The sequence below is a fragment of the Hylobates moloch genome, unplaced genomic scaffold, assembly GCF_009828535.3.
Source record: "Hylobates moloch isolate HMO894 unplaced genomic scaffold, HMol_V3 SCAFFOLD_6, whole genome shotgun sequence".
Lineage (NCBI taxonomy): Eukaryota > Metazoa > Chordata > Mammalia > Primates > Hylobatidae > Hylobates > Hylobates moloch.
The window spans coordinates 15,945,244-15,967,978 of NW_026652281.1; the positions used below are offsets into that span (position 1 = coordinate 15,945,244).

Genomic DNA, 22,735 nt, shown 5'->3' on the forward strand with positions numbered 1-22,735 from the left:
AGTGTATAGATGGTGGTTGTAGGAGTGGTCAGTGCCTTGCCTATATCCTATGATCCTAGGAACTGCCAGTATGTTCCTGCCAACTTTCAGCTGCTGCTATCTTTTTTTTTTTGTCTTTTTAGGCAGGGTGTCACTCTGCCACCCAGGCTGGAGTGCAGTGGCACAAATCACAGCTCACTGCAGCCTTGAACCCTCAGACTCCAGGGATCCTCCTATCTCAGCCGAGTAGCTGAGACTACAGGTATGCACCACCATGCCTTGCTAATTTTTAAAAAATTTTATGTGAAGATGGGGTGTCACTATGTTGCTCAGACTTTCTTTTTAAACTTGCCAGTACACATGGCAAGCAAGTAACTAACATGTGCTAGAGTAGCCCTCACTCAGTAACCCTGGCAAGTTGTTATGTAAATACTCCAGGTCTCTTGCCCCTTAGGTGGGATAATTCTGAGGTATATATCTTGCCAAACTCCCCAGAGTCTCCCTGGGGCACCAAACTCTAATTGCCCACTACCGTAGCTGGCTTAATAGTAAACTTTTCATTGGCTGCTTTCTCTTTCATATACAATTTCCCCAATTTCCTACTGATTACTTTCACGTGAAGCATTGTTTTACATTCTGCTTCTGGGAGAACCCAAACTAAGATAATTTAAAGCTATGAGACTGGATGAGATCACCAAATAAGTGAGCACCGAGAAGAAAAGAGGTGCAGACTCGGTGAGTACTAAAACCTGTGACATTTGAGGGGCCAGGGAAATGAGGAAACAGCAAAGGAAACAGGATGTGCAGCTGTTGCAAGGAGGTTGCAGGGAGGAGGCAGAGGTGGATTCCAGTAGGGCTGGGGATTGTCAGGACAGTTTGAGGACAATGCAGTGGAGGATGACATAATGATGGGCCATGGAATTCAAGTTGAATAAGGAGAGAAGTACAGGCATCAGGGAAACAACCTGTGAAAAAGCCATAGAATCAATGGATTGAAATCTCAGTGGGGTCAAAGAATTGCTGGGGTTGAGGACCACAGGAGAATTGTAGACACCATGGGGTTATTGGAGAGTGAGATGCTTAAAACTGAGATTTTGGAGGGGTGCAGTTATTGTTATTAAAAGGACTGGGCTCTAGAATAAGACCATAGAACTGAGTATCTTCTCACTGGAGGAAAGAAAAAGGGGCTGAGGGAGGCCGAGGCAGGCGGATCACTTGAGGCCAGAAGTTCAAGACCAGCCTGGCCAACAAGGTGAAACCCCGTCTTTACTAAAAATACAAAAATTAGCCTGGTGTGGTGGTGCATGCCTGTAATCCTAGCCACCTGGGAGGCTGAGGCAGGAGGATTGCTTGTATCAGGGAGGCAGAGGTTGCAGTGAGCTGAGATGGTGCCACTGCACTCCAGCCTGGGTGACAGAGCAAGACTCCACCTCAAAAAATAAAAAAGGCTAAGAGGCCAAGGAGTTGTATTAGACCATCACTTGGATATTGAAATCAGCAATGATTATTAGTAATGGGGTGACACTGAACTGGGAGCTAAACTCTTCGACAAGTAAGAGGGAATGACCAAGCTGGGGATGAAAGATAACTGCAACAAGAGAGAAATGAAGACAGCTTTTTCTTGAACACTTACACAGTATTTAGTAGGTGGCAAGCAGTTCTAAGCAGTTTGTAAATAATGTCATTCAATCTTCATAACAACCCTACAAAATATGTACCATTTTACCCACTTTTACATATAAGGAAACAGAAACAAAACAGGACAAATAACTTGCTCAAGGTCCCCAGCTAGTGAGTGGTGTGCTAGGATTTCAGCCCAGGCAGTCTGGCTCATTCTAACCTCCATCCATGCTGTGATGGCTATTCATTCCAATGTGGGGAAGGGGGATATTTGGAGAATGATCTAGAAGCAGCAATGAGAAGCCAGAAAGGCACCTATCCCACCTCCAAACCCATGGGCTTCTTGGAATGAAAGCAGCCACTCTCAGAAGTGCTGCCAAGGATGCCACATACTCAGGGGGAAACCAGATTTAAAACTGGGAAGTCTGTTTTAACTTGTAAATGATACTTTTGTTTCACTGCCTTTATTGATCTTGTATTGCCTTTGTTAGTCCTTGCTGCAACAACTAGCACTTTCATTCACATGTTGATAGAAGGTAACTGGCTTTAATATTTACTGAGAAATGTTTTATTTTGCAATTAAGATGACTGTTTTTGATTTAGCAACAGATAACATTAAGAAAATATTCTTTGCAAAACTGAGTTTGCTAAAGCTAGGAGATGTTGAATTTTATAAAATACAGCTGCTAGAATTTTTTCAGAATTTTTTCCCCTTCGGTTTTATTATAGTGATGATTTATCAAAGATTTTTCATTTTCTGAAATCTTGCATTCTTCGGATAAAAATATCTTGGTTATTGTGGATGTTTAACATATGACTATAATTGATTTTTTTTTTTTTTTTTGAGACGGAATCTCGCTCTGTCCCCTAGGCTGGAGTGCAGTGGCACGATCTCGGCTCACTGCAACCTCCGCCTCCCGGGTTCACGCCATTCTCCTGCCTCAGCCTCTCTGAGTAGCTGGGACTACAGGCGCCCGCCACCACTCCCGGCTAATTTTTTGTATTTTTAGTAGAGACGGGGTTTCACCATGGTCTCGATCTCCTGACCTCGTGATCCGCCCGCCTCGGCCTCCCAAAGTGCTGGGATTACAAGCGTGAGCCACTGCGCCCAGCCGACTATAATTGATTTGTTCTTAATCTTACTCGTGATTACATTTAGGACCCCCTCCCCCCCACCACCCCAAGGATACTCTGTCTTAAGGTCCTTAGCTTTAATCACATCTGCAAAGTTTCCTTTGCCATATAAATTAACAGTCACGGGTTCTAGAAATCAGGACCTATCTTTGGGGGCCAACCATTTAACCTAGCACAGATGCCTTAGGACCTTAGGGCTTAATTCTCTTCTGGACCCAGTTGAGAAAAACCGTCTGGGCAACATGCCTATTACAGCTACAGATGGCACAAAACCATGCCACGTGACTGAACCAAGACCTGGTATGCTCCTGGCTGACTCTGAATGACAAAACTCTACAAAGCGTAATTCAAAAGTGTGTGACTTAGTTGCATTCTGTGTGGAAGGATTCAAGATGTCAGCTGGCAAGTCCAGGAAAAAGTGTGATTAGGCTTTTCTTAGAAATGGCATCTGAAGAGCAAATGGAGAGGCCTGCTCTTCCAGGTCTGGTTGGACCCTACAGGGAGCAGGCCTTGACTTTGTGAGTGAGCCTGGCTTGCCTTCCACACAGCAATGCCCACTTGGAGAGGAATCAGGATTGATGGTGAAGCCAGTATGCTACACAGGATAGACGCAGAGGAGTGTTACAGGCTTCTTCACAATGGGCCGATCAGGCCTCAAGTGGTCAGAGCTTTCCAAAGGTGGGTGTGCACAGTGAAGAATTTCCTCTCTGTAGAGAGAGCTCTGAGTCTGGATGACCATCTGGAAGGGATATGTAGGAGAAGGTGGTGGGTACTGACTTAGATGATTACTTAAGGTTCCTGTCAAACTTTGAGACCCCATTCAACTACTTCAAATTTTAGTTGGGGAAACCAAGTCCCAGAGAGAGAGGTCACTGGATTTATAAAGTTAAAAGCAGAGCCAAATATACATCTCACCATTTCTGGTCATCCTCAGATATTAATACTCAGTTTTTCAAACCACATGCAAGGAAATAAATTCAGAGGTAATATTTAACTATGACAAAAAAAAAATACCAAAACCATAAATTTTCAAGGCAGTAATTATCTCCTTCTCAACAGTGCTTTGAGAAGGAGCATGCATTTGCACTGGGGAGGGAGGCACAGAGTCAAGTCTCGGCTGTACTGCTGAACCTTGAAGACTTGTCAGAGGCTGCCTGGAATGGGATGAAGAGCAGCGAATCAGAAACAGGCAATCTGTCCAATTTTCAGTGAAACAAGTTTCATGATTTTAGGACCTCTCAATATCTAAAATCCTAGACACAATGTTCCTTTGAAAGAATATATTTTCTTATTGACTAAGTTGATATCAGAAATAAGTTTCTTATTATACACTTTCTGAGGACCTACATTTCTATGGCATTTAAATCTTGGATATTTTTAATGAACATTGAATCCCAGGGAACTAACACTGCATTTCACAATCTCTGAGCACTGATCGATGTTCTTTTTAATCCTGTAGAATTTCTCCACATATTCGGAACGTCCTAAAAGCTCCACAAAATCTTCATCATGAGTGATTACCAGAAGCTGGAAGTTACGCTGCTGTGAGCGACTTTTTATTATCCTGAAACAATATATTCAGAACATATTATTAGTAAAGAACATAACCCCTTCTTTGATTTGAAAAATCACTGCAAACCTTGTCAGACACATGAACTTGTGCTGTGTGTCCTGTGTGTCAGGGCCCCAGCTACTCTGCAGGAAGTGGAGGGGTAGCCCCAGGCCTTCAGGCCAGCCAGGCAGGAGTCTCTTCTCCTCTCCAGACAGTAGGGACACATGGCCTGACTCCTCACTTAGGTCTGGCTTAGGGACTCACAGGAATACAAGAACTAGTTTCTTCCAGATCAGAAGTTCTCACTAAAGTGCAGGTAGGTATAAATATTTTATTGAGTTTTCCTTAATATCCAAAACTGTTCAACTACAGAAGGCTTACTCCTTCGCCTGGGATTTTCCTGACCTGTTACTACTATTCTCTGGAAGAAAAATTTAAAAGTGATAAAGACAAACTACAGGTAAGGGGAATAACACTGCTTTCTTAAGAGCTGGGTCTACTTAGAATTCTGCCACCACCAGTCACTAGATGCATCATTACTATGACACACAGGGACCTGAGTGGGTGTTCTGGGAACATTTTGCTGAGGTAACCAGCAATGTGACTGAAACCTGAAAGACTTTTTCTTTTAGCTAGCCACTTATCCCCTTCCTGGAGCTGGATGCACTTGAGGTTTCAAAAGCACTTGCCCTTACTTGTGATGATGGCTGCAGAGAGGTGGCCCTGCGCTGCTCAGCTCTCCTTCCGGCCCTCTCTGCCACAAAGGGGCTGTCTGGAGCCAGGAGTGCCTGAAACACCTCCTTTGGCCTCAGGGAAAGTGCCTTTTTCTCTGCCAGCATAGCCCTTATGCAAGAGCTGCTTGACAACCTTGGCGTCTACACCGACCCCAGGTGAATGTGGTAAAAGGTGTGCAATTTTACCCTCACTGGATTTTACCTAATCTCGAATAAGCTTTTTGAGTAAGAGCTCTGTGATTCCTTACAGTTGTCTGACACATGTGGAAAGCTGGGGAGACAGTCCTAAACCCACTACCATTACCTGCAGATGTCTTAGCAGGGCATGCTAATTGCTGTGCATGACATGTGGGTTCCTCTGGTAGGTTTACAGGAAAACCAGGCCAGGAACCCCTCACAGTGACTCTCTCCCTGTGAACACACCTGGGGAGCTGCAGGATGTGTCTGGGGCTGCTATTCACCATCTAGTTCCTTTAAGAGGGATCTGAAGAATTACTATCAAAAGGTAAAGCCCAGGGCCTGGCACCAACTGGCTTCCCCAAGAAGTGGGGAACACAGCTAGAGAACGTTTTCACCACAGAACTCCCTTGATCTTGAAGAACTATCACAACCTGTCCCCAAATGTGAGATACTTACTCAACCAGAGCATGTGCAAGAGATTCAATGTTTTCTCGGTCAAGATTTGTTGTTGGCTCATCCAAGGCAATGATGCCACAGTTGAGGCAGAATGTTTCAGCCAGGGCCAGGCGAATGATGAGTGAGGCTAATACCTGGAAAAAAGCCCCTATGTGAGAAGCCCAGCACAGACCTTCTCATCTCATGGCAGGCAAGCAGTCCTGACATGATCTTTTCAGCAGAGAAAAGTGGGAAACGTCCCAGGTTCACTGTTACGTAAAGCACTGCCCTCTGGGAGAGCCCAGCACGGGGACCAGATTCTTATGTTCTCCAGAAGGAGAACCTGCATGATGTCAGCCCATCATTCACCACAAAACAAAATGCTCAGAACAATGCTGATGCCCTCACGTAAAAATTACATCAGCTACAACCAACTTGAGACCAAAGGCTAGAAACAGAGACAATGCCATTTATCTGTAATTTTAATAATCTTGTAAGATTAGCAACCTTAAAAATTCTTGACCTGGCTATTTTCCTGATAATGGGATCTGTTAGAAAACTTCGAACATTTTCTAGAGCCTCTCACTTTTTCTCAGCTACTTTTAAATTTCCATATTCTTGTGTATAATTCTGAGACTGAGAGAATAAAAAAGAAATCCTAGGTCAAAGTATCTCGAGTATAGAAATGTGGTTTCAGTTAAGCTTACCTGTAGAAAATCCAAGTAACTGGAACTGTTAGGCATTTTCGTGGTTACTAGAAACCTAATACTAAAACCCTCAGACCCAACTGAAACCATCTGAGGATACAAGACACACAGAATTGAGAGAGTAGGGCTATTCTGGGAAGTATAAACTACTCTGGTGTGAGCTGTAAGTCCCCTTTCCCCCTCAGTTTGTGGGTGGGTGCACGCACATCAGTGAGTTGGTAATTTTAGAATAGTTTACGTCTTTTCTTTAATGCCTAGGCAAGCCAGAAGACAGGGCCACAGCTTGGCCCTGTGAGGGACAGGCATTTCCTTCCTGTCTTTGAATCCAAACTGCTGTCAGCGCTACCACCACCCACTCACATGCAGAGCCCCTGGCTGGCTGCTAGAGCCTCAGCAAAAGCCAGTGTAAGGTAGGCTGGAGGCCCACCTCCATTATTTGTTCTCTCCCCTCACACCAGGGAGATAATTATTGCTAATTAATTTTCATAACTCAGAATAGCTACAAAAAATCTTTTTCCTCAAGATATTTTTGAAAGTATTTTTCAAACTCTGTATTTTCTCATTTATAATTACCACTAAAAATCATCAAAGCAGGTAGGGATACTGATTACAGATCACAAGTTTGTCATTTTTATAGACTCTCATTTAGATAGTAATCTGCAGATGCTTTAAATTGGTATCAGCTGTCTAGGCTAACAACATAATACATATATGCATGGCATGTTTTTTTTTTTTTGAGACGGAGTTTTGCTCTTGTTGCCCCGGCTGGAGTGCAATGGCACAATCTCGGCTCACTGCAACCTCCGCCTCCCGGGTTCAAGCAATTCTCCTGCTTCAGCCTCCCAAGTAGCTGGGATTACAGGCACATGCTACCATGCCCAGCTAATTTTTGTATTTTTAATAGAGACGGAGTTTCACCATGTTAGGCTGGTCTCGAACTCCTGACCTCAGGTGATCTGCCCACCTCGGCCTTCCAAAGTGCTGCGATTACAGGTGTGAGCCACCATACGCAGCTGCATGGCATGTTCTTTAAGCAAAAATTGCAAACTATGAAAATGAGTTACATAATGTGAGCATCCATTTCTATGATTTTAGTATTTAAAAAAAATCAAGGGCCTAGAGGTGTTATCAAGTGTAATCTTCTGCCTTGATCTGAAAGCAGAAAGCTCAAGGATCCGTGACATCTCTGTTACATACCTGTGCATAGTGAAGGACCCAGCCTTGTTCCCCAAGGATGCCATATTCCTGACTCTTTAAAACTTCATTGCTCTTCCTGATTTCCAATGTAGGCTGTCCTCACAGAGCCTTACCTGAAGCCAGATGTCCTGACTCAGCACCTAAGTCTTTGTGTATGTTGTGGTAGGGACTTAGTTCTATGAGGGGCTACTTTCTTAATGAGACTCCTTACTATACTGGAATGTTCATTCTGGCTTAAGCTAGAATCTGGTTTGCAATACTATTATGTCATTGATTCTGAAACATCTTATGGTTATAATTGCATTTTTTCATTCCTGCTGGCACATAAAATAGTGGTATGTCTTATAACTGATGAGACAGTGACTATTCTGATAAGGAGTGCCATGAAAACTCTAACAGGTCTTCAGCTTCTTGTTCTACATTTAGCCTATCCTGCGAGAATGCTTCAGGCCCTTCTTTTAAAAGTCTACATAATGTTGCAGGAAATGTTGGTTAGCTTCAGGAGAGTGTAATAATAGTAGCTGAGCCTGATTCATTTTATGCAGCAGCAAAGAGCTTCCCACCATTCAGGTACAGCCTTGGATGCTTCCACTGCACTGATGTTTGTTTCTCTCTTTCAGTCACTTGGGTGAGTTGGCTACCCAGGCTTTTGAGATACCTGCCTTTTGTCCAGCACTGCATCGTCCTCGCATATCCAAGGCTGTGTCTCCCTTCAGCATCACCACTCGGTAGTTATAATTCCGCCTTTTATCAGAAGCTGATACATTTTCATCGGCATCAGACCGTATTTCTATGTATTCAATATCTGACACAGAAAGAAGAATATTTTAGAGGAACCTATGCTCTGTAGCCTTTTGTCATTTACAAACATATCAAGTAAGCCTAGGAACAACAGATGAGGCTGACATTACCAGGGGAAAACAATGGCTGGTGTGCAACCTCTTTCTCTGGCTGGGAGGATTTAGGAGCCTGGTGGTCTGGCCAGAAGCAACCCAGATGCCCCAGTTCCTCAGCCTCAACTCTGTCTTTCTTAGTTTCCCTGTTAAGAGTTTCCTCCAGGCCAGGCGCAATGGCTCACGCCTGTAAACCCAACACTTTGGGAGGCCAAGGTGGGCAGATCACCTGAGGGCAGGAGTTTGAGACCAGCCTGGCCAACATGGTGAAACCCCGTCTCTACTAAAAATACAAAAAATTAGCCAGGCGCGGCAGTGTGCACCTGTAATTCCAGCTACTACTCGGGAGGCTGAGGTGGGAGAATCACCTGAACCCGGGAGGTTGGAGGTTGCAGTGAGCCAAGATCGCGCCACTGCACTCCAGCCTGGGTGACAGAGAAGAGCGAGACTACATCTGGAAAAAAAAAAAAGAGTTTCCTCTGGATGGTTTTTCTTATCGCATTTTGGCTTATCCCTATCTACACTATGACAGAACCTATTATGTCATCAGCTAAATATAATGCCTACTGCAGTCAAATATGTAAGTCCTGTTAGGCTCTGGAACAGAAAACTTTACGTTTTCTTGCTACAAGATGTTGCCAAGATAAGAATTCTTAAAAAATCTCAAAGACGTGCTTAGAAAGGGGTCCAGGGGGGTAATGCTGGCACGATGAGAGGTCGTAAGAGGAAGCGCTGTGGAGAGGGCTTTGGAAAGAGCATTTGTGATACACCATGGTACTCACCTTGTCCACGATAGGTACTTCGCCACAGGTCACGTATAATTTTATTGATTTCTTCCATTTTCATACTGTGAAATTTCATTATTGCTCTGGAAAAAGAAGTCATTGGTACTTTATATATATAAAAGATAATCAATCATGTGTAATAGTAATATTAAAATACATAAAATATATAATATATATAAAATAGAAATATAAATAACTTCCTCAATATTTTCAATGGTAAAAGTAGAATATAATAAGAGCTAGAAAAAATAAACAGCAGCAAAACTTTGCTGCTTGGCTAATACCGAAAACTGGCAGGCTTATTTCTAGTGCTCCAGGGTTACCCTTCTCCATATTCACTCTCTGGGATACAAGAAATACTCCTTTACGTAAAACGTAAATACTTAAATACTGTGAAAACTTCAGGAAACATAATTTTTTAGACTTTTTTCTTAGGCCGTGGTAACTTATTGGAGGGACTGCTTCCACTGATACTCACGGGTCACAGAAAGGCCTGCTGAATGGACGAGAGGGAGTTAAAGGGGAGAAAGTTTATGGTTAGCCAAGGGGCCTGCAGTATATGGGGAAAATAGGAGACTCTAACTGCCACCTTGTCCCTCTTCTATCACTGTTGAGGCTTACCAAAAGTCAGCTTCTTATGTTGCTTTTATTCCTCAGATCTTAGATTTTTACCAACTGGAAGCTTTGGTTCAGCGAGAATGATTTAGAAGCTTAAGCTGAACTGACATCAAAATTTTATTTTACCTTTCTATTCACAGATTCAGAAATCCTAATTCTAAATATTAACTCCCATATTTATATTCCAAATCCTAACTCTAAGCACTAAATTCCACTTAGTCCAGACATGTCCCTGTCCTCAACTCTCTTTTAAGGTAGTAGTTTCTAAACACTAAAAAGAAAGAGGAGAAATGTTTGTAAAAACAAAAGTATCCTGTCAAAACCTAACATTGTTCCCACCACAGTCACCTTTCATCAAAAAGCCCTTAGGTTCTTTGGAAGCGGGTTTATGAACTAATAAATGTTGCACCAGTGGTAAAAAGGCAAACATTACTGCGATCATCATACAAAGGATGTGAGGCGACTTACTTCCATTTGCAGGCCTCTTATCTGATGCATACAAAAAAAGAAACTGATCGTAATGCTACTGCCTCTGTAGAATCATTTCGTGATCTTCTGGTTCACCAGCAAGAGAGAAAGAAATGACTCAACATAAATACATTTTAAATATCAGATGAAGGACTGTGAAGTAGTAGAACACTGGAAAAAACCATATTCTGCTTGTTGATGAGAATGCAACAAGTCTCCATTTTCTACCTTATACATTTATCTCAGCCTAACATTTTATGCTCCTTTCAAAAGGAGACAAAACATCTAAGTATTTCCTAAAAACAAAACAAAACTGATGGAATGTTAGACCAATCATGTAAAGGCTGCCTTTCCATAGCGTATATATCATGATCCTGATTTTTCAAATGACATTAAAAAAAAAGTGAACTTTCCATTCAAGTTAAGAATCTTCAAAAACTAACATAAGCATTCTAATGTGGAGAACAAGCTCCAGACAAGGCACGGGTGGCCAAGGCGCACACGTGCAGTCTGCCTTGGCTCCCTTATACAACATCCTGTCCCATGGCCAGGTCTGCTGAGACACAGCACTGTGGGAAAAAGATCTAGTTCAGGGAGAGGTCTCGACCCACCAAAGAGTGTGTCGGATGGAGGTGATGACTATCACTGTGGAATGGATCATTAACTCATCTTCGTATCCTCTCTGTCTACTGTGGAATTTACAGCTGTACTGTGTAAGAGATGGGGATGACTAAAGTCGCTACAGTAATCTACATAAGGGAATAACGATAATAATGATTATTATTGATGACCATTTACCATATGTGAGACAAAACTATGGTAAAAATCAATTTCATTTAATCCTTACGACAATACTGGGAATTAGATACTGTTATCTCCATTTTCCATTAACAAAACTAAGATTCAATGAAATCAGTGACTTGTTCAAGATCAGAGAAAAGTGGCTAGGATATTAACAGCCCTTAAATATGATAGCTAAAATTGAAAAGGCAGTCAAAATTCCATCTTTTAAAGCCACCAGACTCAGTTTTATGAGGGAATGTTGTCAAATCTTCAAGATACACCTAGCTCCCAAGTATATAAAGTATGACACAGCAAGGAGAAACATAAGGGGAAAAAAGTACAAGGCTATTTTTCTTATGAATATAAACATTCTAAATAAAATGAAATTTAGTAGTAAGGGTAGTAAAAAGAATATATCATGACCAAGTAGTGTTTACAAGAAAGAAACAATAAAATTGGGGAAAATAATTCAACTATTGTAGTAACAGATTAAAAAGAAAAAGATAATTTTTCAATAGATGTCAAAAAAACATTTGATACACTATAACACTGAATTTTGATAAAATAAGTGAAAAATCGAAGAACTTTTTTTAACTGGACAAAATGACTCCCTCAGATATCCACAGCAAGCATCAAATTTAATTTAAAATGTATAGAAGTGTTCCTCCTAAAACTAAGAAGAAGAGAAAGATGCCTCCTATTATGGCTGCTCTAAAATAAGGTCCTGGAAATCCCTAACGATTCAGGGACTTCACGATTCAAATCCCTACCTAAAAAGAAATGAGAAATGAAAAAAAGAGAGAAAAGCCTGTCATTGTTTTTGCAGGTGACAGAATTGTACGCTTAGAAAATCCAAGAAAATCAACTGAAAAATTATTCAGACTAATGAGACAGACAGAGATAAATATATAAAAATGAAGTTTTATTATCTAGAGGCAAACACCAATAGGAAAGGCAATAGAAAAAAAAAGGATCCTATTCACAGTGGCGATGAAAACCCTAAAATGCCTAGGAATAAGTCTAACAAAAGGGTATAGGAGCTAGAGGAAAAAGCTGTAAAACTTTACAATACGATAAAAGGAAATGATTGAGTAGGAGATGCATGCTAAGGAGTCCAGAATGGTAGATGTGATATTACAAAGATGTCCGTTCTCCTCAAATAATCCATAAATTAAATGCAATCCAAACAGAAACCCCAATAAAATTAAAAAATGCTTAACAGAATCCATTAGCTGACTCTAAAGTTCATATAGAAGAGATAATACAAAAGAAAAAAAATAAATTTTAAAAGTTGGTGTACAAAGGAAAATCCAGAAACAAACCCAAATGCATATAGAACGTTAGTTTATAACTGCAACAGTTCAAATCAACTGGAAAGGTTTCAACAGTGTTACAAAGGACAAAAAAAAAATTATTACCCGTTATCCAACCTCAAAATAAAATCCAAATGAACGAAAGGATTAAAAGCTAAAGTATTTGGGCAGCTGAGTTGGGAGGATTGCTTGAGTCTGGAGTTTGAGACCAGCCTGGGCAACATAGTGAGATCCCATCTCTACAAAAAAATTTAAAAATTAGCTGGGTGTGGTGGTGAGTGCCTGTAGTCCCAGCTACTTGGGAGGCTGAGTTGAGAGATCATATGAGCCCGGGAAGTTGAAGCTACAGTAAGCTGTGATCATGCCACTGCACTCCAGCCTCGGTAACAGAATAAGACCCTGTCTGAAAAAAACAAAACAAAACAAAAGCTAAGGTAAAACAATCAGAAGAAAACATTTTGATAATTTTAGGATTGGGAAGCCTTTCTAAATGAGGAACAAAATTGAGAAGCTATAAATCAAAAGACTAATGATCTGACTACCTAAAAATTAAAAGTTACAAAAGATACCATAAAGAAACCTGAGGCAGCTGAGTGCGGTGGCTCACACCTGTAATCCCAACACTTTAGGAGGCCAAGGCAGGCAGATCACTTAAGGTCAGGAGTTTGAGACCAGCCTGATCAACATGGTGTAACCTTGTCTCTACTAAAAATACAAAAATTACCCAGGCGTGGTGGTGCATGCCTGTAGTCCTAGCTACTCGGGAGGCTGAGGCAGGAGAATCGCTTGAACCCGGGAGACGGAGGTGGAAGGAAGTAAGCTGAGATTGTGCCACTGCACTCCAGCCTGGGCGACAGAGCTAGACTCTGTCTCAAAAAAAAAAAAACGAAAGAAAGTTGAGGGACAAATGATAAACTGGGAATAGGTACTTGCAATGTATGTGAAAATAATTAACATCTAGAATCTATTAAAATATGACAAATCAAGAAAAAGACAACCTAGTAGAAAAACTGGCAAAGAGATATGAATAGGTAATTTTTCGAGAAGAAATACAAATAGACAACATACGAAAAGACATTTAACTTCACTAGTAAAGAGGGAAATGTAAATTAAAGTGCAAGCATTTTTTTGTGCAGCCAATAAAATGTCAGTAACAAAATCCAGACATGGAAATGGGCACTTTCATATACTACTGGTGGAAATTTTCTAAGTGTTTTTAGAAGGCAATTTGGCATTAACTAAAAAATATACATAACATCTGAGCCAGTAACTCCATTTCTAGGAAGCTGTCTTTTTGACATATCTGCTCTAGTGTGCAAAGACAAACTCTGCAGCATTATCTGTAGTAGCACATATTTGAAAGCTTTCTAATATGTTCAATAGTAGTTAAATAAAGTAGATATCATGCATTTTACAGAATATGCAGCCATTAAAAAATACAAGGTACTTGAATATATGAACGTAAAAGATTATCACTACGTTAAATGGAAAAAAAACTCAGAAAAATATCTACCTTGTGATAATGCTCACAAAGAACAAAAAAGATGTATTTGGGTGTACTACGTGCAAAGCCATTGTGAGGGAAATGAAAATATGTCACCAACGTAATAATTCTTAAGGGCCGAATCAAAGTTAGACATTGTCATGGAAATGACCCTAAGTCTACCTTGAAGTGTGTTCTGTGGTTTGCAGTTATGGAGTGTGGGGAAGCCCAAATATCTGTAATACAAGGCTGAATGGCTTTAGTTGTATAAGTGGTACAAAATATTATTAAGTACAAAGGTAGGAAAAAAAAATCACATATGTTTGGGAAGGGCTTAATCAACGTAACATTCCAAGGATGGGAGATAGCACAGGAAAATATGGGACATATTAAGGGAACAAAATTGTTTGGTTAGAACACACTTGGTAGTAGGAATTGAAATGGGAAAGCCCAGGTATGGAAGTCTTTCCTAAAATTAGAAGGGAATAGGGACCACCAGCTTTAGGAAAATTAAGCTGGCAGAAGTATAATGGGTGGAGGTGGGGGTAGGAAGGACGGTAAGAGATAAGAGGTGGGAAAGCTACCACAGTAATAGGTGAGAGTTACTTAGGCTGAAGCCATGGAAAGAAAGCAGCTCTGGGGTGGGTGCGGTGGCTCACACCTGCAATCCCAGCACTTTGGGAGGCTAAGGTGGGAGGATCGCTTGATCCCAGGAAGTCGAGGCTGCAGTGAGCTGTGATCACAGCATTGCACTCCAGCCTGGGTGACAGAATGAGATCCTGTACAAGAACCCTATAGGAGATATTGAATGACATATAGTGGCCCAATTAACTTAACACACTTTTGTCACTTGGACTTTACAGGCATTTAACATCAAATAACTTACAGAATGATCCTGAAAGTCCATGACTGTCTGCTGAGGCAAAGATTTGAATTTCATGGGCTGCAAACTGTTATGGTCAAGTAGTCATCTGGCTAGTGTATCAGCTCCACCACCTGCCTGGTGTATGCCCATCTCTCAGTTAAATGCATATACTAACTCATGTGAAGTAGTATGATTTCTTTGTGAAAACTGGTTCTTAAAGTGAGAGGCCGGGTGAGGTAATCACGCCTGTAATCCCAGCACTTTGGGAGGCCAAGGTGGGTAAATCACTTGAGGTCAGACGTTAAGAGACCACCCTGGCCAACATGGTAAAACTCCATCTCTACTAAAAATACAAAAATTAGCCGGTGTGGTGGTGGGCACCTGTAATCCCAGCTCTTTGGGAGGCTGAGGCAGGAGGAGGGCTTGAACCTGGGAGGTGGAGGTTACAGTGAGCTGAGTTTGCAAGACTGCACTCCAGCCTGGGTGACAGAGCCAGACTCTGTCAAAAAAAAAAAAAAAAGTGAGACTCTCTAAGAGCTCAGAAAATAATGATTTATAAATTACTTTAGTCTGATATTTAAATACTCATTAAGAGTCTGAAAGATTTCATTAAAAATTTCAGTAAGAATCGATTGCATTTTATGAGGAAAAATGATGGCTTTAATGGCATTTATATTTCTGGTAATCCATGAAAATCTTAACAAGCTTGTCCAGCCTGCCTTATTTTGTTGTTCTGTTTTGTTCTAGGCTTTTAGCAGACTGAAGCCATGGTTTTTAGTTTTGTCTCTAGTGATAAGCAGAAAAGAGGGATGAGGAAGAGGCTTTACTGGCCCAACCAGAAACAGAAGCTAAGAACCCATGACTGGATTCTCTCCCTTGGACACCCCATAGACCAATATCTCACCTTCCGGGAGAGGACCCTTCCAGTTCTTGCTTCTTTAAACCTATTAACTTCGTTTTCTTTAGCTAGACTCCCAAACATCAGCTTTTATAATTCAGCCTATGGTTCAATCACTATGGCAAGATAAACATTTGTTGAGGTGTGAAACACCACTGGCTATCTTTGGGTTTTGTAATCTACCCTCTTGAGGTTGCAGGAGCTACTGTGAAATCTTACTGCATCCATGGTCATGATGGAGATGGTGACTATAAGGTGAGCCCTGAATAAAGCCCTCGTCTGAAGCTCCCCTTGAATGCAGGGACCCAGGCTCTGAAGAGCCTCACAGAAAGCTGGCTACCTTGGATGCAAAACTGTAAAGGTTACGTGTTTACAACGAGTCTTAAAAGAAGCATGACCTGGCCAGGTGCGATGGCTCACGCCTGTAATCCCAGCACTTTGGGAGGCCGAGGCGGGTGGATCACGAGGTCAAGAGATCCAGACCATCCTGGCCAATATGGTGAAACCCCGTCTCTACTAAAAATACAAAAAATTAGCCGGGTGTGATGGCAGGCGCCTGTAATCCCAGCTACTTGGGAGGCCGAGGCAGGAGAATCGCTTGAATCCGGGAGGTGGAGATTGCAGTGAGCTGAGATTGCGCCATTGGAGTCCAGCCTGGGCAAAAAGAGCGAAACTCTGTCTCAAAAAAAAAAAAGAGAAGTATGACCTAATATGCAACCTTCCACATCTGGGGAAAAATGAGAGTAGAACATTTTAGGCATGGGGTAGAACACCATATCTTGAGTGATATATTCTAAAATCATTTAAATTGGTATATTGTATTAGTATGGGGTAATACATTCCAAATGATGGATAATTTCCCCCTTTTCATCTATGTGTCTCTGACCATTGGCAATGCTTATACTTGGTGATGTTTTTAGATGATTACTAATAACAGATGGTAATCAGCTTTTCTTGAAAATGCACTGCTGATTTCCTGTGTTACCTTAAATAGACAGCTGAACGCAACAATTACACTGACTGCATGCTTTATTCTAAGACGTGAAAGAATGACGGAAATTTTGTACCTTACTTTCTTCTGGGTGAGAAGGCAAATTTAGGGCTCACCGTATAAATCTTGAGAAGGCCACTGTTTGCAAGCATAAGCCCACAAAGTCTCAATTTTGGGGAAATTTGTATCACTTCTTTTCTTTTTATTTAGAAGAATCCATCTGAGTACCAGGTAAGAGAACTCAGTAAACAGCCTGGCTTTGTTCCTTAACAAGGCTAAATTGCTAGAAAGCACTCCTGTACCTCTCCACCCCCGCCTGGCTCCACCAAGCTCCCTCATAGGTCCTCACTCTGCTCAGCATGCCTCTGTGACTGAGGCACTTTTCTCCGCTGAAAAGCCCTTCCTTCTTATCCCAGGCCCAGGGCAAAAACAGACTATGGAGCACCTACCCAGGTCTCCATCAGACAGACTGTCAGCAGTTTCGAGGAGGGACAGGGAAAGATAATCCTGTTTTCCCAGAGCCTGACAAGAAAGTGGCAGAGCAAGGGTTGTTGAATTTTTAATTTTTTCTCCTATAGCCTAATCTTGGAAGTGAAGGGAATTCTTATTCCTGCTGTCACTGGTTCTCGGGATATGCAGGGATAGCTGGAGGGCTCCTCCGTATGGTTTTCTATTCAGTGAATACATATGAAACCCCAGGTCTGCAGGTCAGTGGGCTGTAAGTAAGAGAAGAGCTGACCTTGCAGCAAAATACTTACAATTAAAATTGAAAACAAAACCAACCTGCCTATTTAACTTCGTCCCTGGTCCACTCTAACCATTGCCTCATTTTTCTTGCTCCCCGTCACAGGAGAAGTTGTCATAAGAATTATCTATATTCGCTGTCTCCCTTTCTCTTTTTTTTTTTCTGAGACAGAGTTTTGCTCTTGTTGCCCAGGCTGGAGTACAATGGCACGATCTTCGCTCACTGCAACCTCCGCCTCCCGGGTTCAGGCAATTCTCCTGCCTCAGTCTCCTGAGTAGCTGGGATTACAGGCTAGGCACCACCACGCCCAGCTAATTTTTGTATTTTTAGTAGAGATGTGATTTCACCATGTTGGTCAGGCTGGTCTCAAACTCCTGACTTCAGGTGATCCACCCGTCCTGGCCTCCCAAAGTGCTGGGATTACAGGTGTGAGCCACCGCGCCTGGCGGCTGTCTCCATTCCTTACTACCCATTCTTTCCCCACCCAACTTGCCAGGCTTCAGTTCCAACTGTGCCACTGACTGCTCCTCAGTCATTAACAACTTCCATTTTGTCAAATTTACGGACCACTTCTTAGTCCTTATCTTATTTGACTCCAAATAGCATTAGGTTCTTGATATATTTGCTTCACTTAGTTTTCAAGATACCACATCTTTTAAAATCTTTTCCCACATCGCCAGCTGCTTATTTACTGGATTTGCAAACATAACTAGTGGTGGGACTTTTCCCTTCTCCCTCTATGCTCATTCCACATGTGATCTCATCTCATGGGTTAAATGCCGTGGGTATGCTGATGACTCCTCAGTGTACACCTTTCCCTTGAACTCTAGGCTGGAGGTTATATATCCAACTGCCTGCTTGACAGCTCTGCCTAGGTATCTCCAGGCACTTCAAACTTAAAGTGTACAAAACGGAACTACTGATTTTCTCTCCCCAGCCCCACCCATTTTAAGCAATGGCAACCTGTTCCCCCAATATCCTGTTGTTCAAGTAAAAATATGTAGGAGCCTGGTTATTTTACTTTCCCTCCCTTACACTCAATTCAGAAGCAAGGCCTGTCAATTCTCTCTCCAGAACAAATCCCAAGTCTATCACTTCTCTCCATTTTCACTGCTACCACCTCATCTAGCCCACCACCATCTCTTGGTTACTGCAAGTCTCCTCATCGGTCTCTTTGCTTTTACTCTTGCCCTTTACAATCCATTCTCCACACAAAGCAGCCAGTGCAATTTCTTCCAACTAGAAATCAGATTATATTACCTCCCTGCTTCAAACCCTCCAGTGACTGCCCAGTGCAGTTAGAATGAAATAAAACTGTTTACCACAGCTACAAGGCATGACATACTCTGGGAATGGTCTATCTCTGACTATATTCCAGCCATGCTTGCCTTCTTCCTGGTCCTTGAACACTTTCTGTTCGTACTGGTCTTGGCTGCTGCATTAACTATTCTACCTGGAATGCCTGCACCCCATTTTTTGCATATCTTGCTCCCTTCTCATCAATCAGGTCCCAGCTTAAAGGCCCATCTGTTATGCTCACATTGTTCATTTTCACTGTAATACCTACCACTACTACCCATTTTGTTATTAATTTATTTCTTAATTTTGTTTCTTCATCCTTATATACTTAGTATCTAGAACAGTATCAAGCATTTATGTACTCAAATTTTTATTGAACAAAATCCTAATATACAACTATGTATTATGTATACAAGCACCTCACTGAAGAGTTACAAAATATATAGAAATAAGTTATGGTTCTAAACCAGGAAGTATAAGTAACAGTTAAAATGCTTTTATATAAATACTAGTTTTTTAACGGTTATAAAAAAAGGTCATGCTCATAATCCCAGCACTTTGGGAGGATGAGGAGGGTGGATCACTTGAGGCCAGGAGTTCAAAACCAGCCTGGTCATCATGGCGAAACCTCGTCTCTACTAAAAATACAAAAATTAGCCTGGTGTGGTAGCACATGCCTGTAATCCCAGCTACTTAGAAGGCTGAGGCACGAGAATCGCTTGAACCCAGGAGGCAGAGGTTACAGTGAGCAGAGATCACGCCACTGCTCTCCAGCCTGAGAGAGCTGAGAGAACCAGCGAGACTCCGTCTCCAGAAAAAAAAAAAAAAAGCAGGGGGCCACTATGGTAGCAGCATGTCACAGTGGTTCTGATATCTAATTTTATCTCTACCATTTAGCTGGGTAATCCTGGGTAGGCTGCTTAATCTCTCTGATAAATACTTGCCCTTTAAAACAGAGTTAGATACAATAATTAAATTGATTATGCTATCATGTAGTATTCAATTGCTATTATTGTCTTCTATGCACAGCCCTCAACCTCAAAGAATGTTTAAATAGGAACAGAAACCTACATTTTCTTAATGAATTTAGTTCTTTAGTGCTATTAAAAGAATAGAGAATTTAAGAACTTACATTAAAGAATGGAACATGACAAAGAAAGCTGGACTAAATCGCCTCTTGAGCTTTTCTGACTCTATACTGAATAACAGTATAGATTTTTAAAAATTCTATTTTATAGATGAGGAAATGGAAACTCAGAGTGTCTAAATAATTTGCTAAATATCTTCAGTCAGGACTCAAAATCACCACTATGGAGAATAGTATGGAGGTTCCTAAAAAAACTAAAGACAGAAGTACCATATGATTCTGCAATCCCACTTACTGGATATTTACACAAAGGAAATGAAATCATTAGGTTGAGGAGATATCTGCACTCCCATATTTATTGCAGCACTATTCATAATACCTAAGATTTGGAAGCAACCTGAGTGTCCATCAACAGATAAATGGATAAAGAAAATGTGGTTCCTGCCGGGCGCGGTGGCTCATGTCTAATCCCAGCACTTTGGGAAGCTGAGGTGGGTGGATCATTTGAGGTCAGGAGTTCGAGATCAACATGGCCTACATGGCAAAACCCTGTTTCTACTAAAAATACAAAAATTAGCCAGGTGTGGTGGCAGGAGCCTGTAATTCCAGCTACTCAGAGGCTAAGGAGGAGGTTGCAGTGAGCTGAAATCAAACCACTGCACTCCAGCCTGGGAGACAGAGACTCCGTCTCAAAAAAAAAAAAAAAAAAAAAAAGTTGTTCATATACACAGTGGAGTGCTATTCAGCCATAACATAAAATGAGATCCTATCATCTGGAATAACATGGATGGAACCGAAGGACATTATGTTAAGTCAAATAAGCCAGGCACAGAAAGACAAACTTTGCATGTTCTCATTCATTTGTGGGAGTGAAAAATTAAAACAATTGAACTCATGGAGATAGTGGAGATGATAGTTACCAGAGACTACTAGGAAGGGCAGTGGAGATGGTTAATGAGTACAAAAATATAGTTAGAATAAGATCTAGTATATGACAGCACAACAGAGTGACCACAGTCAACGATTTATTGTACATTTAAAAATAACTAAAATAGTATAATTGGAATGTCTGTAACAAAAGGAAGGATAAATGCTTGAGGTGATGGAAACCTCATTTACCCTGATGTGATTATTATGCATTGTATGCCTGCATCAAAATATCTCATGTACCACATAAATATACCTGCTATATAGCCATAAAAAATAAGAATAAAACTTTTTTAAAAAAAAGAATTCAAAATCTGGACATGTGTAGTGTTCAGAGACATCACTTTTAACCATGTATTATGGACTTCCGAGGCTTTTTAAAAAAGGTAAAACTTATCATGTTGGACTTTTATACAAAGTCCAATGTCTTGCTTTTAATACCCATTTTTATTTTTTCATCACAACCAACTTATCTTATTCCAAACAGAAGTTTTGGTGTTTTTCTTTTTTGCATTTTTTTTTTTTTTTTTTGAGACAGGGTTTCTTTCTGTCACCCAGGCTGGAGTGCACTGGCAATCTTGGCTCACTGCAACCCACCACGGCCTTCTGAGTAGCTGGGATTACAGGTGTGTGCTACCATGCCCAGATAATTTTTACATTTTTTTGTAGTGATGGGGTTTCGCCATGTTGCCCAGGTTGGTCTCAAACTCCTAGACTTAAGCAATCCACCCGCTTTGGACTCCCAAAGTGCTAGGATTACAGGCGTAAGCCACTATGCCTGGCAAAATAGGTTTTTACCGACAAAAATCCGTTTTGACTTGTGTCTCTTCAAATAAACTATAATATCCTTGCTAGAAGTTACTGGATCTCCTATTCCTTAATGCTCAATGAATGTTTGATAAATCTATTGGATACACAGCATCTGTTGCTAAAGAACTAAGAAAAACTAAAAAGTCCCCTAAAGGCATAAATGAGGTAGCTGAGAAGACTAAAAAGAATTATTAAAGGCAGAAAAATAAAAAACAAAAAACAAATATATGTATGTGTAGTCTACTGGGCAGTAATTCCTTAAGTTTTGCTTATGTTCTTGTTTCAGCACCTTAAATCCCAAGACTAACCACTTCAAACTGTTGGATCTAATATCTAGGAGAGACGGCAACATTCAAAGAGGTTAAAAAACAAAAGTTCTCATTTGGTGCAGGCATACAATTCTATGAGCCATTTTGGATCCAGGGAGCATTGTAATGTTAACCTACTCACAATGAAATGGGACAAAAGATATATCCATGGAATACTCTCAAAAAATTGTTTTAAAAGTTAAACTTAATCTAACAAAAATCTTAGTATAATTTATTTTTAAAAAATAACGTAAATTGGCTCACACCAATATTTCACAGTAAATGGATCTAATTTGTCTTACATGATTACATACTTCCTAAAACTTGTATATGCCAAAAATATGCCTAGGGAATTCTGGGACCACCTTTGTTATCAACACTAACTAAAAAAGTCCTCATACTGAAACCAGAGTTCTGCTGTCTTCCTGAGCCCTGTGGTCTGAATGCCATTGCTCAGGCTGGTCTGCTGACTATGCTGTATCTGACCAGAAGTCTTATAAGAGAAGAGAAGCTCTCTGTGTAACTCTCTTAGTGCTAAGGAAGATATATGCCATTCCGGAAAAAACAACCACCACCAAAATCTAAGGTAAGTAATAATTCTCCTGCCACAAGTGAACAGAACTGCTAGACAGATTTATAACAAAACTTATTTTAAATTCATAGTTGAGCTCACAAGAAAGAAAGGGAAATCCCTACATAACAGAAACGAAGATAGAAGTGAAAACCAGACCAGTCAGTATGTAACCTGAGAGACAAACTAAACTTGGGGTTATTATTACTGTTATTGTTATTTTTGAGACAGAGTCTCGTTCTGTTGCCCAGGCTGGAGTGCAGTGGTGCAATCTTGGCTCACTGCAACCTCTACTTCCCAGTTCAAGCGATTCTCCTCCCTCAGCCTCCTGAGTAGCTGGGATTACAGGTGTG

General features: G+C 41.0%; 1 protein-coding gene across 2 annotated transcripts in view; it reads right to left on the reverse strand.

The window, feature by feature from the left end:
• Nucleotides 1-313: 313 nt before the first annotated feature.
• RAD50 (RAD50 double strand break repair protein) overlaps nt 314-22,735 on the reverse strand; it is a 92,126-nt gene continuing 69,704 nt past the window's right edge. The window contains exons 22-26 of one of the 2 annotated variants that reach the window (XM_032156470.2): nt 9,214-9,299; nt 8,201-8,343; nt 5,656-5,789; nt 4,141-4,297; nt 314-3,887 (exon numbers count right to left, since the gene is read on the reverse strand). In XM_032156470.2, coding sequence (XP_032012361.1) covers nt 3,840-3,887; nt 4,141-4,297; nt 5,656-5,789; nt 8,201-8,343; nt 9,214-9,299 — 568 coding nt within the window. In that variant the 3' untranslated portion in view covers nt 314-3,839. Of the gene's footprint in view, nt 3,888-4,107; nt 4,298-5,655; nt 5,790-8,200; nt 8,344-9,213; nt 9,300-22,735 lie in introns of those variants that run through there. The other variant, XM_032156471.2, reaches the window with a different exon arrangement.